The sequence below is a fragment of the Porites lutea genome, chromosome 1 (genome assembly GCF_958299795.1).
Source record: "Porites lutea chromosome 1, jaPorLute2.1, whole genome shotgun sequence".
In the NCBI taxonomy this organism is placed as follows: Eukaryota; Metazoa; Cnidaria; class Anthozoa; order Scleractinia; family Poritidae; genus Porites; species Porites lutea.
In genome coordinates, this window is record NC_133201.1 from 44995681 (window position 1) to 45014041 (window position 18361).

Sequence of the window (18361 nt, forward strand, 5' to 3'; positions counted from 1 at the left end):
TTGATCTTATCGACAAGTAAAAACGTCTCATTAATTTATTTTGTCATAATTTGTGGACAGAAGACAAAGTTGCGCTCCGTTATGGAGCTTCTAACAAACTGTAGCACTGGTGTTTTTATCTTTAATGTTTGTCGCCTTTTATGCGCAAAACGAACGAATAAGAATTTTTCTTTTTGTTTCTAAACTTAGCCTAGGACCAAGCTCGGCAGTGGGGAAAAAAAGTAAAAGACGGAGTGAAACGACAAATAAAGATCGGCAAGCGAAGCTAAACTAAGGTGCGGTTCCCAAAAAATTCAACTCCAGGAACGTTCACCCCCTTGACATTACTTAATCACAGCGAATTTGAAAGACGCTTTTTCCCTGCCGTCATTGCTTAAGCTCCCCAGTAACTCTTATTGGTTGTGTAAGAGTGGAGTCCATGACGTTTTACTTACTCTCGGCAAACTGGTCAGCAAGCAAAGACTTTGTGTCGTGTGGCTTTAAGTATGATGCAGCTGGCTCCTGGAAAAAAAACACATCAGTGTCAGTAGGAATTCAATTTTTAAAAATGTCCAAAATATCTATATTTTAATTTCCTGCTCAGTACAGTATGTTGCCCAGTATCCGGACGGTACCAGTATCCGGACACTTGAAACAAAAACTCAATTTTTGAGGCGCCCTTTTCAGTTTTCGGTAAACGAAGTATTTCGAATGAAAGCTGAACATTTCAGCTTTAACATGAAAGTTTTGGCGATTTGAAAGCTTGCGAAACAGTCGAGGAAGACGCCGTTCTGTTCAGGTGAGTAAACTTTTCATGGTTAATATTTACGTTGTTTACTGCGCAGTAAAATTAGTGCTGCTCAGAAAAGGGAGGGTAATGTGTGATATTTTCAAAGAAAATGTTTTATTTTTAAAGTGAAGCTACTTAACGAAGTTAGGTTTTCAGAAAGTTTATTAATTCTTCTTGAAATTCGATTTGTTTGGAATAACGGAGGTCAGAAACATTCACTAAGTTTTGATGTCATGTGCCCAGTATCCGGACAGTTTTTTCTTTGCTGTACAGAATCGATGAATTAGCTGTGTGCATTATCCGGATTAGATTTATTTCATATCAGTAACTATAATTAAGGCTTAGGATATATGATATAGTCGTAAAATGTAATTCTACTGAACTCCGTATGGAAATTTTCTTCACTCATTCAGAGGCGACTTGATTTCGTGAGCACGGCTTGTTTCGCGTGACTGCATTTCCTGTATATAACTGAAAGCGTCTGAGTTGAACCTGGAATTCTCATACTTTCCCCAGTTGTGACTGCTAGAACGGGGTTGCAACGGTCTGAAAAATGTCAAAAAGGGATTGAGAGATGTGAAAGAAGGAGGAATTAGTGCTAGAAAAGCAGGCTTATTGTGGGAACTGAGCATGAAGAAATCATCACTGCACGTCAGACTAAATAGGAGAGTGACCTTTGACCGTCGGGTTGAGGTCCCTTCCCCAAGCTTTTCTTTGAATAAAAAATGAAGAAAGAAAGTCGTTTGCAGACTGGCTAATTGAGCTTGCAAACTGCGGCTTCGGCATGTCCACGGATGCCTTCCTTAAATCGGCGAAAAAGTTCCTAGACAAGGAAGTAAGAATTATACCATTTTTTAAACAGCCGCTAGCGTTCCCCACCATACCCCAGTCATTTGTTATGTTTTATTTCACGATGCTAAGTTATATTTTTGAAATCGATTGCCAGACTACTTTGCAAGTGCAAGAGAAGCTTATAAGTCGCTTGCCTGTCGAAATTTATGTACAGTTACGTTGTTATTGTTGTGTCCGGATACTGGGCCAGCTGTCCGGATACTGGGCAACATAGGAGCTCTGCAAAAATATTAATTTCGCGATGGAAACAAAGGCAAAAAAGTTAAACTGTCTTTCGTCATATTAAGGACTAGATAGATTTTCTCTGGGCCAAATTTCAGAGCTCTTACGATTAACTAAGGAAAGTTATTGCAATCTTAAACTGAAGTGTCCGGATACTGGGCAACATACTGTACAGGCTCACTTCTTTTCTATGAACTCTCTGAGTGAGCCTGTTTCGGAAGGCGTCTGAAGTCTTTTGTCTTAATGAGGGTCAAAATTTGTGGTGAAATTGCACGGACTGAAATTATTCTCTGGCAAAGTTGATATAGGGCTGATGAAAAAAAATATATATTGTAAAAAAATTCCCACAGGCGATATGGCTGTGAAACAGCGACCTTAGAATTTGAAAATGGTAACAAGGAGTGACCCTGCGACAGCCACGCCAAGGGACATTGGTAACATTCTGCCGCGAGTGGTTTCTAGTTAGCCCCAAACCTCAAGTTATTAGTGTGCCTTTAAGCATTCCTCATATCTAGCTGATCATAACCCCAGATAAACCTCTGAGCTGTTAAGGTTGAAAGATGTCTTAATTTACAAATATTTCCTTTTCAACGGCAATCAGAAATTGATGGATTTCTGATTAGATACTATAAATACAAGCAAGTGAAATTTTCCCACACTTCTTAACGATATGTGACACTGCACAGAGAAACAAAAAAATGTGTTTTATGCGGAGCTCAATAGAGTACCATCCCCACCTTCTTCTCTTGAATTCCATTTTGAGTTTGCAATACTATTCCTCAGGTTTAATTATTTACGGAAGTTATCCACATAAGTTGTTCTTTATAAAAGGAAATATTAACAAATGGCTTAAGAATTATACTAAGATCGATTTAACCTGTAAACAACAGAGAGCAGAACGAACGTGGGATACCGCAGATATCGGTCCGATGAAAGAAGAGTCACATTTACTCATGCTTCTTTTCAGCTTTCGTTCAGAAGTTCTAAATTGAAATGAAAACAGTTGTGTGTGTAAATGGATAGCCATCGATTCATTCTTGTCAGAAATTGTGTGAAATATCTCGGTACAGCAGGGACCGCGCAGAGGGAGGGGCTGGGGGGGCTTTAGCCCCCCCACTTTTTTGCAAGAATAAAAATAAATTTAACAAAAATAATTTAACAAAAGTAACGGAGTGAAAAATAGCAAAAAATCGTTAATTCGAAAGTGACCAGAGTTACTGGCAAAGACAAACGAGCAGATAAATAGACAGAATGAAGCAGTAGTCGTTACAATTGTAAAATATTTTTTCGCTTCTAACCTAGCAGAGGTAAACGTCTTTTAAATGGCTTCTTTTTCCTGCGAACCTCTCAGGAAAACGCGTTGTTTCGTATTGGTCAATTTCGATCCGAAGTAATAACTGGGTTTAGTTTAGTGGGCGATTCTCACACATTATGAGTTTCAACCTTGATTTTTGGAAGATCATGAAGTTATTGTTTCTCTTGTTATTGTGCGTCCTGATTTTAGCTCGATCAGCGCGAAGTCCGTCTTTTTATGTCAGGCTTCACGGCTCGTTGAGCATTCCAATTGCAAGTTTTGTTGAACGCGGTCTGTTTTTAAAAACATTTTGTCATCGAAAATACTTAAACCGCAGAATTGTGTATAGCTCTGGTCATCAAGGAACATTCAATCCGGCGGTTATTACGAACAAAGAAGTGCATGGTACACGGCAACATAAATACGAACGACGAGACTTCACATACCACTAGTAATGCAAAGAAGAGATCTCTTAAAATTTCTGATTACTTTTCCAAACAAAATGGAAAACCTTCTTTATCTGGTGAGTAAACTCTCCATAATTTTTGCTACTTTTTTCTGAATCTATAATTGAATTTTAATTCACTAAATTATTTTCAGTTACTGTTTTGTTTTGCCGTGTAAATATTTTGAATGAATAATTAAACAATTATTGAACTCGGCTTTCGTATGATATGAAGATATACAGATCTCGGAGGGTGTTATCCACCGGGCTCAGGCCTTAGGCTTTGGCGGATAACCCCCTCGATCTGCATAACTCTTCATATCATACTCAGCCTCGTGCAATAATTGCTCAGTAATTATACAGCCTTGAGTTCAAGGCAGCTCAAGCAAAATCGTTGGATTTCTGGCTTATTTATAGTAATAAGAGGGTCTCAATGGGGTGGTGGCTTTTACGGTTATCGGCTAAAATTTTGGCCCTTTTACGGCTATCGGTTAATTTTTTTCAGTTACGGTTAACAAAAAAGTTAAAAATTAATTTCTTTTGTTTCAAAAAGTTAAATATTAATTAACCTGTATTTTTTGTATCTTTAAAGCAAAATAAAGGCCTTCGGATCATCTCGGGATAAAATAAGCTATTCTATTGAAAAATTTTCACATTTGATAGATCAATATACTTTTATAAAGTATTCCACTTCTAATATTATTTTACACATAGAAATGCCAACAGTAAGCAGACACGCGAACGCCCAACTCAAGGCCGGGGCGCGACATTCCACACTAGAGACGGCTTATTCGTGTGAGACGGGTTATCCGTTTGATGATTCGCGTCAGATAGGTAATACGTCTCAATTTGAAAATGGAATAGTTTTAATATTGAAATGAACAATCCCCCTGACTTTATCCGTCAATTTTGAAAGACGGAAGATGGATTATCCGTTACAGGTAGCCTGTGTACAGCCGCAACCTCCCCGCAGAAAAAATCGGAGAAGGGGTGTCTAAAGCTGTGGAGGAGGGGGCGACTGTACACAGGCTAGTCTGGATAATCCCTTTCTAGCTCTCGTGTGAAAAAGGCCAATAACAAAATTTCCGTGTCCAGTGTTTTTAATGATAGCGAAGGACTGTACAAAACGACTGCCTGTCGTTGCCTTGTCGGTAGACCTCATTATTCCGCGCGGCTAATGCGTTTCTGGTCACGTGGTCCGAGCGAGTTCGCCACCGAAATGCCTTGACCGAGATTGCGTGGCAAGACGCCGTACATGCAGGGACTAGGCATGGCAATGTCTACCAGGGCGGATAAAGGTTGGGCGGTGAAACGAGCGCGTCCGAGCAAAAAGGTGTGATGCAGTGGACTGGGACTCTGCTTAGAAATGTCGTTTGTTTTCGACTTCGGTCAGGGCTTGCGATGTGGTTTGTACATTAGACACTGCCGCTGTCACTGAATTATGGCAGCTTGATTTGTTTTCTTGCACTTCTTTCTCGTTCCTTTGTGCTGGTACACTGTCTCCGAGAGGCAAATGTTGCTATTTTTTGCGGGAGGTTTAGTTGGAGTAGACAAATATCTCTTTCAAAGGGTTTCTTTATTACTTCCATGACTCTACCACTGAATTATATTTTCCTTCTGCTACTCGCCAATGTCGATGTTATTCCAAAACAAAAACAACTAAGTATTGTCTAAAACACGAAGGAAAATCTCATCCATGTCATCCATGGCAAAACTAAAAGACAGCAGATCGTGCTTCATAACTAGATGACGTGTGTTTTATAAATGCGTGCAGCTCGTGCAAGGTGAAATTATGCTAATTTCAATCACCATCATCCTTCTTTTTAATTTTGAAAAAAACATCTACGTCTTTCTGTTTCTTCGAAACTTCAAAATTAGTTTCCCCTCAGTTTTTACTGTTTACCTTGTTTTGTTTTAGAGAGAAAAACGGCGAAAAACCTTACAACTAACCTCAATAAATTTTGTTTACCTGCGGGTGCCGGATTTGCAACGCATTGCGCGAATCGCCATGGCGCGTTGCACCCGAGAAGCAAAGTTTGCAGAAGTACAACGCTACTATATCAATATATATCAATCCAATTTTTTGTTATGTTATATAAAATTTATCCTTCTTTAACATATGTAAAAATTGAGGTTAAGAAGTGTTAAGCTTTTGCAAACGAAACGGCGAAAGACGATTAGGTGATATTTAGTGGAAGGAGGAGGTATTCAACACTTTCAAATTAAACTAAAATTTTAGCATTATACGACCAACAAATTTGACTTATAGACGTACAGACACAAACATATGAAACTGTTTATTGATATTGTTATGAAACGAATTTATCTATTTAACATTGTAGCCTGAAATTACAGAAAGAAAATAGGATTTCCGGTTTGCAAAAAGGAAAATTTCGCCGGCCTTCAAGCGCACCGGAAGCGCGGAAAGAGCGCTCGTGCCAGTCCTACTCCGCATCACACATTAAATGAAGAGCGGAGCGCTCGTTTCACCGCCCAACATTTATCCGCCCTGATGTCTACCGTAGCGTCAGAGAAAAACAGGAAAATGTTGTTTATCGGCAACGTGTTTTACAAACAGCTCTGCGTGTTGTTTCACTAGTGTTTCGAGAGCACGACGTTCTGAAAATCGCAAATATTAATTCCCAGGAAGAAGCCCCCTTTCGCTATAGGAAAAATTAGTTTCCCGAGATAGCGGCGGAAATGGAGCCTAGGTCTTGGTCATTACCTAAAAGGCTTTTCGCCTAACGTGCGTACGGAGTCAAAGTAGCCGGAAAATAAAAAACGCAACCATAAGCGAGTTAAGCACCTCCCTTAAAATTAACAAATCTAGGGAACAATTACTTTTACGGTTAACTCTTTTTTACCCAATTTACGGCTAACGGTTAAAATTTTTCAATTTTTACGGCTATCGACTAAATTTTTGGCCATTTTACGCCTATCGGTTAACCCCATTGATATCAGTAGTATAACATAACAATCTATGATATTTTAATTTAGTGATGGTGAATTTTCAGACCCGATAGCAACATCACTGAAGATGTGGAAAAAATCAATAGTTTTATCGTTATTCACATTCTCCGTCACTTTAGAGAAATTGAATAGAAATCCACAAGCATGCCCCCCCCCCCCCGGCCCCCCCCAAAAAAATTTCCTTCACGCATTCTTCTTTAGCCCCCCCACTCGAAAACGTGCTGCGCGGTCCCTGTACAGAAGCGATGCAGATTGAGTCGCTCATTCGAGTGAAGCAACAACGAAATTGCAGCCAGACGAACCTGTTCAGAGGTAAGAGTATGCGGAAAGATTTTTTTCCAAAGAAAGAAAACTGTGCAAGACTCGAGACATTTTTACAAACCAGATACTGGTATGACCACTGACATCGTTCCAAAAATGATAGATGAATAACAAAGAAAACAAAATAAGAAAAGAAAAGAAATTTGAATTTACTCCACGTCTATTCTGATAGATGTACTTCATGAGCACTGCCATCGTTAGTTGGTTTTATTTTATTTACAAACTTCGCCAAGGGCCTGGATAACTCACAGAGCAAACTCCACTACGAGGTTAACGCCTTAAAAGTCCTGACAAGCCAGTGCCGGGACGCGTCTCGTTTCGATAAGCCTCGAAAATTTGACTGGTCTGTTCATAATGGGTGTATGTTTGAAAGGAAGTTCGAGTCTTGTATATGCACCGCTGGAAAAACAAATCTTCTGATATGATCCGCAATCAAGAGGAAATAATTTTAAATCTTTTAAGCTGATGACACCCTATTATTGTCCGGCAATTAGATCTTATTAACACGTAATCAAGCGATGACAGAAGGGTCACCTTGTTACTAAGAGGGTGGAGTGGGGTCATTAAGTGAAAAAGAAGCCCGAATGATTAATTAATATTAAGCAACAGGAACACGTAAATTTCAGATGAAATTGAATGTGAATGTAAGGTTCTAAAAGTAGCGAATTACAAAAATATTGAAAATGTATGGCAGCCGATGGCTATCGAGAATTTACTCCTTGAAACTGACCTTGTTGTACGTCAGTTGTCCAACCGGGTAATCCCAGGTTTGATCATATTTAGGTCTAAAAATGGTGCATGAAAACCCCCTTTCGTTTTCGAAATGGGCAGCCTAAAAACAGTTCAACTTGCCGCAAGCCAAGTCATATAGACCACTTTTAACGGAGTTCCCCCTCCTTATTGTCGCCTTTTCTGCTGGAAGAGTGGGGCACACCACTGAACTCAATCAGGGGCACTACACGGTCATGAAGAAGCAAAACTTTGAATGACATATTAACACGAAATGCCTAGTCACAAAAATCGTCCCACCCTCCTGCCTCGCCCGCCACTGATTTCTGCTTGCCTGTTTCGTAACTTAATGGCTTGAAGCGCGTCTTTTCATGAATGGAACTTGGAATGTTTAGCATTCACGATAACTTGAAAAGTCGTGCACTATGCCTACAGGAAAGAGACTGATGATGCAAAGTCATTTGATAGGAGATTCCATCTATTTTATAGTTTGCATTAAAATCGTAAAGCGAGGAGTTTCGCTGTTCACTGATGCTAGATTTTATGGGTGCGGTTTGACGTGTCAACAAATAGAACCAACTAGCAGGTAAATCTTAAGCGACAAATTATACTACACTATTTTTAAAGTTTACATTATGGTGAGTTTAGGTTTAGTTTCTGTGCCTCATCTTTCTATCATCAGCTTTAACAGAGGTTGCTTTACGAGAAAGGCTTAGTGTATAAACAGCGGTGCTTATTAATTTATTACAGCTATGAGTCTGAGAATCAAATCTCAAGCTGCTATATATAATTCAAATCTCTCTCTCGGCATTTACCCAGTGGCCTATCGCTTTACTCAGAGTTTGTTTACTACACTTTACAATGTGGGTCTAACTAAATGTTGCACCGCCCCTCAGAGATAAACGCCCGAGTTTTAGAGCAAGCTTTGTGGGAACATCACCACTGTTGAAATCCTACATAGCTTGAGCATTCATGTGGTTTATATGCTGTTCACCTGTAGAGCGGTAATTTTAGCTAATTATACACTTTGTGGATGAGATCGTAATTCTGGTGACCGCCTCAAATACAAGCTCTTAAGCAATAAGACATTGCTGTAGTACTGTTTAATACACGTATGTAATGCTACGTTTTACTTCCATGCATGGTGGACCAATGGTCTAAACTGAGTCAGGCGGCATTAGCTGTTGCCTAAAGCCTTTGGTTTGTAAATGAATACTGAAAAATTTCTCTCGCATGAAAGCTTACCTTCGAATATCTGCAACTCGGACGATTTTCTGGCTCGGTCGATGTTTCAATTTTTTCCAACTCTTTTTCCTGAAAATCTTGAACCACGTCTTCTAGAAAATCAATATATTCTACAGCACTTTTCAGAATCTCTGCTTTCGTTGTGATTTGGTTCCTGTTTGGAAGATACACTTTTAAGTTCGCAAAATGCTTATTTAAAGCCTTTATCCTTTCCCTCTCTCGTTTGTTTTTCTGGATCTTGCTGCGTTGTATTCGACTCCTCTCTGCCATCTTCGAACGAAAACTGTCTTTTACTTGCCCTGTTCTCCCTTTGTTCTAGGCTCGATTACCAGACGCTGTTCGGGAAAATGAGCCCGCACTCATGGCGGAAATCGAGCCTACCTTTGTTCATGCCGATACTTGGCCTGAGATATCAATCTACGAAGTCACCACTGGACTGTTTGGGTTAAATGATATCTTAATTTATTCTAATCCCCTATTTTCTGAGGGCTGTCAGATATGGATCCCCTTCTAATTTTATTGTTTTGTTATGAATTGAATCTTTCCCACACTCGTCAATTTGCAGCGGACCTGCTAGACGGAAAGAAATCATTTTTATATGCGATCCTCCCGAAGAATAGTCGTTCAGCTCAATCAGTGCAAGTTTTCAGGTCATCTCAGTTAAATCCTCGTGGTTCAGCTTCCCGTACAATACTATTTCAGTTGGTCAAATAACAATCGGAAGTTGTCAACATGAGATTGTCCTTAAGAAAGAGAAATGTTGAATAGGGGCTGTAGACTTATCCTACAGTTAAACATATCGATGTTGCACTAAAAGGATAAACATTCCCAACAAACTATTTGGCATCGGCAATAGACCAATAAGAGCACAAGTTACGCCAGTAAATCAGTTTTCAGAGTTTCCGTGCAGGAATTTTAAGTTTAACGGAACCAAAAGAAATGTTTATCGTTCCTTTGAAGTGTTTTTTTTTTGGTTAGATTTCCTATCTGGAAACCTTTGATAAGTTTTTAATGCCTTATCCCGTAATGAAAGAGATCGTCAATACGCCGCCCCACGTTGTCTCGTCCGAAATTTGTCGAATTGCTTAGTAGAAGAGTTCTTACTTTAAAGGTTACTGGCCTTTTCAAAGCCGTGAGTTCAAACACACTAATGATTTTTTTGTAAATAAATTAACGCAAGTATAAAAATTGTCACAGAAGAAACTCATCACATTTGACGTGTGATCAACCGATAACCAGTTGTAAGGACGATTCGTGAACACATTTTACATTACCGAGCGTTTTTTAGACATGGTGGACAAAACATCCTCTTCCTCAAACTCCATATCCCTAGGCTCTGTATGTATTGTTAATACCCCCTTGTAAATCCTAGGTGTGGTGTAAAATAATGTTATAATTCCATTTATGGGGAGGAGAAACTGCAGTAGGAATTCCGGCACTTAGCAGCATATGTTTGAATAATATTTACTGTGTTAGAGGAGAATTACAGCTCCCCCAGGCACAGCGGAGGTACCACAGGTTTCCACAGGTACCACTAGCGGGAGTTGTCTTTACATGTAATTTAGAAAGAGGTTCAATATCTTGGATTCTTTCACTTGGAGCCCGCCGTGCCTCCTCCCCTCGGCGAAAAAGAACAGTAGTCACTAATTAAGCGCTTCCCATATCTAAACGTTCAAAGCATTACGGTGTACATTCCACTTTGGATCAAACATAGGTGTAAGACCACAGGTCGCCCAAGCTCGAAATATGAGCATTGGCGAGCATCGGCATTGTTGCGTAACATTCAAAATATAAGGATTTGTATAGGAACCGGAAAAAAACCTATCGTTTGTTTCTGTAACCTACGAATATGAAAGGATTTCAATAAAAAACAGCTTACCTTACTTAGAATGTGTGTTACGTCTCTCCTGTGTGGTCCACGGGCCGATTTATGGCCGTTTTATGGGTTTTTATGTAAACGGTTTTCTCTATTATTTTAAATAAAAACCCATAAATCGGCCATAAATCGGGGCTTCAACGGGATGTGGTAAGATTGCTATCGGATCATAACTAAGATTTTTTAATTGAACCGAAAATGTTGAGAAACCCTGCTCAACTAGGACCCCAATGGCTACCCCGAAGTACTCGTACCTCCGCCGGTTACTAACCAGAGAAACGCAGATTAAACTGAAAGACGACGAAACGACAAGTAAGTCAATTGCTTTATTTTTGTATTTACAATTTTACCCCATGCTGAAAAAACTTAATATCACACGGTGCTCAAGATCTTTAGAAAAGAATTCTAAAAGATAATCCATTTGAGACTAAGCGTTTATCAAAACTACAATATTGTAGACATACCCATTGTAGAAGGTGCACTTGATATTTTGCTGTGTAATCAGTGTTAACTCAGATGTTAAGTTCACTCTAAATTGTTTATTTCACATCTGAAATGCTCACCAAATAGATTACTTTTACCGGTTTTAATTACATTTTCAATATTTTTTTTCTTTTGTGAAAAAGGCACGTTCAAGGAAGTAGAAAACGAAATAATAAACAAGGAAATTCTAGAAATCAGAAATAAGTTCTGACGACTTAGAAAATTGACCAAGAACTTCATAGCCTCTTATCTTCAGTTGATGCGAGTTCAGTAGACAATTATCAACCGCATTTACACAATAATACAAATAAAGTTACATAATAAATAATAGTTCATGCATTTCCTGAAGTGTTAAGGCGACGCGCCCTGGTAGTGTTTATAGACATGGAAATTGTTTTAAGACATTGATAGACAGCGGGGGATGGGGGCCCTTTAAACGATGAGTCTAGATCCAGGGATGTACCGTGATTCGCTCCATACATTCGATTCCCCGCAATTATGTGGCCGCCGGCCGCACTGCTTACAGCGGCGATATTTATCACATTGTTCGTGAATTAACATGCCGGGACTCTGGGCACGTTGGTACTCCTCTAGCTCCAGATCTCTTTTACGATTCACGCTTACAGCCCAGGAATCTTCCAGAGAGCGACGCGCATCCAAACGCTCTTGATGTCGGAGGGCGCGGTCCAAAATGATACTGCAAGAGAATGGAGAAGACATTAATATTCCAAATGTAGTTAACAAGCTAAAATCGAGCAAGCCAAATAATTATGTCACTGGCATTTTTTTAGTAGTTCACCATAGCAAGTACAGGAGACTGACAATGAAAATAGGCAAAAATCAAATATGAGACTGGAATTGCTGAAGCCGTTATGCTGAGGGCTCCCTGACCATGCACAATCCTCTGGTTTGTTGGGTCACAAATTGTGAGTGAATGAATTATTGGGACGTTTCTGTAAGTCAGTTCAAATTGATAGGATTGCTACTTGCACGGGCAAGTCAAATAAATAAATAAAAAATAACAAAAACAGATAAAGAAGTCTGCCGGACTATGCACCCATCGCACTTTAACTTTGGTTTCACCCTATTCACCCCTCTTCCTTCCTAATCCTCCCAGTCAAAGCCTCAAGTGAAATTTATATTAACTCAGTCTGGTGGTCAGTTTCGTAAACATTATCTGTGTGCTTCATCACCCATGGATGGGCTTTGATCTCTGGGAAGATGTCTTATCAACATGACTACTAAAGGGGGTTTTCAAAAAAATTACTGAAGGTTCGCTTCCTTACTGGAATTTGCTTCTCTGCTATTTTTCACTGGAAATAGACCCTTCCCGCACTCCGCTCCAATGAGCAAACATTAAAAAATGAAGTCGAGGCTCGCGTGGACAATTTCGTACCAATCACTGTATTTTGTCACCGAAGACTCGAGTTGAAGCCTTTGTTTACAGGAATGCGGGAAAGTTCTATTACTCAAATTCTGTTAAAATTTCTCTATGCGCGATGTCCAGAATTCTTATACGCATTAAACGCTTAATACTTGCGCCCATGACATACGAAAATAGGATAATTATCAAGGCTTACTCTCTGCGTGTTCTCTCCAGCATATCAGACTCTTCCTTTTGATTACGTAGATCCTTAAGAATAGCATCCCTCTTTCTCTGTGCCACCATTTCAAGTTGTTCCTGATACAGCTGCTGCGCGCGTGCCTTCCGCTCCATCAACTTTTCATCTGTTGCGTCCGAGACGCCAAAGATTGGTGCTTTAGAGTCTGGCTCTAGTGCGGGGATGGGAAGGGGCTTGCAACGCACCTATAAACATGCTTCACATTATATTATGTACAAAATGACTGCAAAGTGCTTGGCCCTGGTGACCTCACAAACTCTGCATGACTCTGTTTACCGTCTAGCACAATCGTAGAGGTGTGAATAGAAACTAGTGTAGCCTGTGCCAGGCGTTCATGTAGTGGAGTGCGCGCGGCACACCCCCTCGCTGTTTTTCCTTCTCACATATACTTGCTCCGTTTCCACTATATGAACGCCTGGAACAACCTACAAACTAGTGTGAAAGGAGACTAGCTTTCCAAAGGTGTCACAAGCTAAATGACATCATGTTTACCCTCCTGTAACCTTTCGAAACTTGCTTTTGCCTAACTGTTGTACTGTTTGCGTTAAAATTTAAAATATATTGCTTCTATTAGTAAACCATTATCAGACCCGCACAGCGCAACGGATCAAAACAAAGCATCTTCAATATGTATAGTACCAAAATGAAAAACAAATAAAAAAGAAATGTCTCTTTCATGATTCTTTAAGGCAGGATTAACATTCGCGAAATTTGCGAAAAACTATACAGTTGACACTGTTGTACCATAATTATCCGGCACCGGGATCATGGTTAGCCAATTTAGTCGCACCCACCACAATTAGCCTATAACCTAGATACCAACCCATAAAACAAAAAATCTAGCTCACTATATACACCTGTACTATCTAACTAAATTCCGCAAACCACCCTACAAATGCCAAAATATCCAGTAACGAAGACTGACTTAGTAGCGAGGGACATGTACACAACATAAGCTGCTATCTTCCTGTGCTTCAAGTCGACTTATTACTAACTTAACTAACTGCATTAGCTAAACTATCTGTACCATTCGTCCTCCTGGAGTTCCCTGTAGACGCAGCTCTAATGTGTGCGAGAACGGTACAATGATCTTGGGCTTTGGTAGGCGCAACAATTCAGGTGAAACCCGCAGCGAGATACCTTTCCTAATTTCAATCTAAACAAAGATCATATTATTCAGCAGCTGTAGTAGCACAAACAGACCACGATTCAAAGCTTTCCCTGTATTTAGAGTTACCTCTAGGTTTGCTACATCTCGAAGCATCCGGACAAAATACGCTTTTTTAACAACAGCTGTTCTGCCTTTCTATTTTCACCTGTCTGCCTCTCCGTCACTCTGTATGTCTTTTTGGCAGCACCTCTTCTAGCTTTTTCATCGCATACATTTATTACCAACTCTTCGACAGAATAATATATTGCTAAAACCCCTTTTGCTCTTAAAAAGTTGCTAAAATTCAAACTGTACAAAGCCGACAACCCGAAAGGAACATCATGGCCCGGGCATCATAGCCACATCAAGCCGATTGTAACCAAGACTACCGAAGCAGCTAGACCGTAGAGAATCGGAAAAGACGAGTTACAGCGACAATGTAGTACATATTAATGTAACAAGAGACAATAAAAGTTGCAAGAATCCGAACCACTTTGATTCTTTTGGCATTGAATTTTACGGTAAATAAAAGAGGTCTTCATTCATCTCACCTGTGTATCCAGTGCTTTACGATAAGCTTCACTACCTTCTTTCTTCTCCCTCAAGTACTGCTCACGTTGCATGGCCAAACTGAAAAAAGAAGTGATTTTTTGTAACTTAGAAAATTTTAAGAAGATTTTTTTAGAAGATTTTAGGACCTACACGTCTAAATAATAATCTCTCCCCAGTCCCCCTCTACTTTTCATCGCTTTCTTTACTTCGCACCGCTCTCTACTATCTGAATGCTTGGAACAGGCTAGGAAGTATCCCCTATCGTAATTCTTAACAACCACTATTCAGAAGCATCAACGGGCAACAGTACGAGACCATCAACGCTTATATAGCATTTTATGGTATTTTTCATCTTATTTAGGAATTCATCTTCAGACTGACCCAACTGAAGTAGTTTAAAGAAAACCAAAAGGGCTAATAAGGATTTTTTAAGTCAGGCACTTCAACCGGAAGTGTAGTATTCCCGCAGACGTCCTTTGGGGTTCGTTAGTCACGCATTCATTTCTCCCCCACGATCCGGGCGGAGAAATGAATGCGTGACGAATGGACCCCAAAGGACGTCTACGGGGAGGCAACCGGAAGTGACACCTTGCCTCAATATGCCTTGACGCTACCAAATTTGAATGGCTAAGTTTGTGTGCTCTTATAGAGACGATTTACCTAAAAATTTGGGCACAACAACTACCTAATAATGAAAAATGTTCACTTTCGAAGTCCTTAATGCTATAAAACACGAACTTTCACTTTAAAGAATGAATCATCGTCTTACTCTTCTGCCAGTTGCACCTGCTCCAATCGTTCAAGGAACTCCTGTTCTTTCTTCAATTTCGCGAGTTTGTTATATTTTGACATCACCTGGCGAGACATGCATTTTATATTTAGTGGATGCATTTATATTACTTTCTACAAATCTAGCGAAAGCGGTTCTCAATAAGATATAACTAGAGCGAGAAACATGATATCAGCACTGGAAAAATCCTCAAGGGACAAGAAAGAGAACCGTCAACAGACTCAACCCACTCTTATGGAGCCGCTTGTGGAATATGGACCCTGGCCATACTGGTGAGAGGCAGGTTTTTTCACCACAAATTTTGTCCGCTTTATTGGTCTAAATGTATCTCTAAATAACTGATACAAACGAAGAACGAGAAGAAAGAAAAAAAGAGAGAGACAGAGAGACAAAGAGAAAGACTAAAAGGTAAGGTGCAAACGGGACCTAAGTCTCATGCAGGGCATCTCCCAACTACATCAATAAAAATCACCTTTAAAAAGGAAATCTTACGTAACCACATTTACGAGCTTGACTCCACGAACACGGTTTATTGAGGTAAAAAAACATTTGTTAACTCGTCCTTGTAACGGAATCCTCCAGCCGATGACAGCTGCTTCGCATTACTCTCAGCTACTCTCCCTCAACATTACCTTTACTTTTAAATAAACCAAAGAAATCGACGCTCACCTGGCCACCCAAATCTTTAGAGTATTCATCCTGTTTAATGTACCGAGGAGGGGTCAAGGGCCTGTTCTGGAATAAGTATGATCTCTGTGGAAAAAAGTTATAAGCTTTTCGTTCATCTTAGTCACATCTCCAGTTTAAAGATGCAAATGAAGCAAAAAGAATAAAAGTTTGGAAAATTATAACAGTAGCTATTCAGTAAAACATTATTGAGAATACGATAGTGGATACTTACACAGAATTCTGAGGATCTTGCGCCAAGTTTACCCTGTGACAAACAAACCAAAATTCAGTCTACAACGGTACTTTCAGTTTTCTCTTTGTTTTGTCAGTCTTTCAGTAAACTGGACCATTGCACAAAACACCACTCTATCAGATTCTTTGTTTTCCCTTGAAAGAGAGGGGAAAGCGAACAGTCGGGCGCGCGAGAATCTCCCTCGCGCGATCTACGCGTTCCCGCGCACCCTAGAATGTTTCACTTTCACCTCTCTTTCGAGCACCTATCAAACAAGTTAACGAACCACACTACGAGAGAATAATAAATTTGATCACGTAGACAATCAGTTATGAAACACAAACGCAATTGTAACAAGTCACTTTATGAAATTTTTGTTTACAGACTATATTAAAGTAGTAAAATTGTTATCTAGTTACCTTAATTGCTTCAGACACACCAAGGTTAAAGGCGGCGACCTTCTGGTTGTAACGACGATTTTCAGAGTTCTTCGCCTGTAGGAGAATAAAATGTCTGTTAAGTCTACTTGAAGTAAATGACAAACCGAATATAATCTATTACTTGCCAGATAATTCACAAAAAGAGCGGAAGAAACTGAGCAGCTGCACCCAAACTTTGGGCTACGGGCGCACGAGGCTCACGCGTTCAGCTGCGCGTTTCGCGCGAAAGTTTCATACCAGCGCTTTGGGCTTAATGCCCTGCAAAAAGTGACTTCCACGGGAATAAAAATCAATTGCAGTCTAACAGTTTCTTTTTGTCCTTTGAATGATTTTACCAGATAGATGAGTTCTGTAAGTACCTGTTCTTTTAAAATTGCCTCAGTGTCCTTCTGCTGCTGGTACTGTTGCAAAAGACGGTCCTGCTCAAGTTCACGCTGACGGCGCTCCTCAGTAAAGTAAACTGGAATATTCTTCTGCGAACGCTGGTGGCACAGGTAACACAGCTCTTGTCCTGCCTTATCACTGTGACTGCATCTGTAAGACCAAAGTTTACAACTTCATTATTGGCAGTTTTCTTAAAACAAAGAATTAACATTTATTTATCAGCCACTGGGCTAGTGAGCAGAAGTCTCCCATTAGATTTCTTTGTTTCACCTAGAAACGTGATTTTCTTTTCGCGTGAGGCAAATAAAAAAGCGGAGCTCTGCAAGCTGCTGTAAATTTACAAGTACCAACAAAATAACGGTTACCAAAAGCAAGCAATTTCAATGGTCCCAATTTGAAAGACTACCCATACAGGTAGACAAAGAACTTTGAGACATTATGTACATGTACACAATAAAGTTTAAATCTCAAAATCATCTGGCATGATGGTTGTAAAAATTGTCAACAAAAAGCGCTTGTATAAAGACCCATTTAAAATTAAGAGATTTATTTATATACACTGAATCACTTTTATTCACCACGACTCTTCTATCACAACGGTCATCAACTTCCCATAAACAAAACTCAAGGGGATAGGAGTAGCGTTGCGTAGGGCGCGTTGCATGTGGAAGGCTTTGTAATTCCATCCTTTTATAGCCTGTTTCAGCAAAGGTCTTGCTGCATTTTTAGTGAACAATGTTACTTTAAAATTTTTAAAGGGTACGTATTGACAAAAAATTGGACATATGACGTATCCTTTTAGAGGAGTAGTCCGCACCAGTTTTTCAACGGGGCACTGGCTTATCGCATGCACTGTAAACTGCGTACTGTACACTCTTGAACAGAAGACTCCGAGTGAAAAAAAAAAAAACAACAACAAAACTGGTAACTTATTCTGTTCTATCTTGACGGTTTTAGTTTTGTACTTAAAAAAAAGTCCTCACGGGACTTAATTAAACCTATATAGCGCTTTTTTAACATGTCCAAGACAAGAAAAGCCATTTATTATCTTAATATTGCTTTCCTGTCCATGCTGTAACGCTTCAACTTTGAACAGAATGCAGAAGAGACATGCACTCTACCTTAACAGTCTAGATGGAGAAACTGGAGGTTGAAGAGAGTCCAGATTTTGTTCACCAGGGGACTGTTCACGTCTGCTTGCATCTTGGCTAGGACTTCTACCATTCTTAGACACTGTAGATCCCCTGATTCCTTTGGGGGGAGTTGCCTTGAAGCTGCTTCTTGGAGCTGGTGGAGGTGGCGTCAAAGTACGTTCA

At 39.8% G+C, this 18361-nt stretch overlaps 1 protein-coding gene across 2 annotated transcripts in view; it reads right to left on the reverse strand.

Moving 5' to 3' along the window:
- Positions 1-11036: 11036 nt before the first annotated feature.
- The window catches only part of LOC140952482 (coiled-coil domain-containing protein 81-like), a 16287-nt gene continuing 8962 nt past the window's right edge, over positions 11037-18361 (reverse strand). The window contains exons 7-15 of one of the 2 annotated variants that reach the window (XM_073401916.1): positions 18167-18361; positions 17021-17195; positions 16641-16715; positions 16222-16254; positions 15990-16073; positions 15300-15385; positions 14530-14608; positions 12787-13013; positions 11037-11903 (exon numbers count right to left, since the gene is read on the reverse strand). The exon at positions 18167-18361 is cut by the window's right edge and continues 94 nt beyond it. In XM_073401916.1, coding sequence (XP_073258017.1) covers positions 11639-11903; positions 12787-13013; positions 14530-14608; positions 15300-15385; positions 15990-16073; positions 16222-16254; positions 16641-16715; positions 17021-17195; positions 18167-18361 — 1219 coding nt within the window. In that variant the 3' untranslated portion in view covers positions 11037-11638. Of the gene's footprint in view, positions 11904-12786; positions 13014-13325; positions 13985-14529; positions 14609-15299; positions 15386-15989; positions 16074-16221; positions 16255-16640; positions 16716-17020; positions 17196-18166 lie in introns of those variants that run through there. The other variant, XM_073401910.1, reaches the window with a different exon arrangement.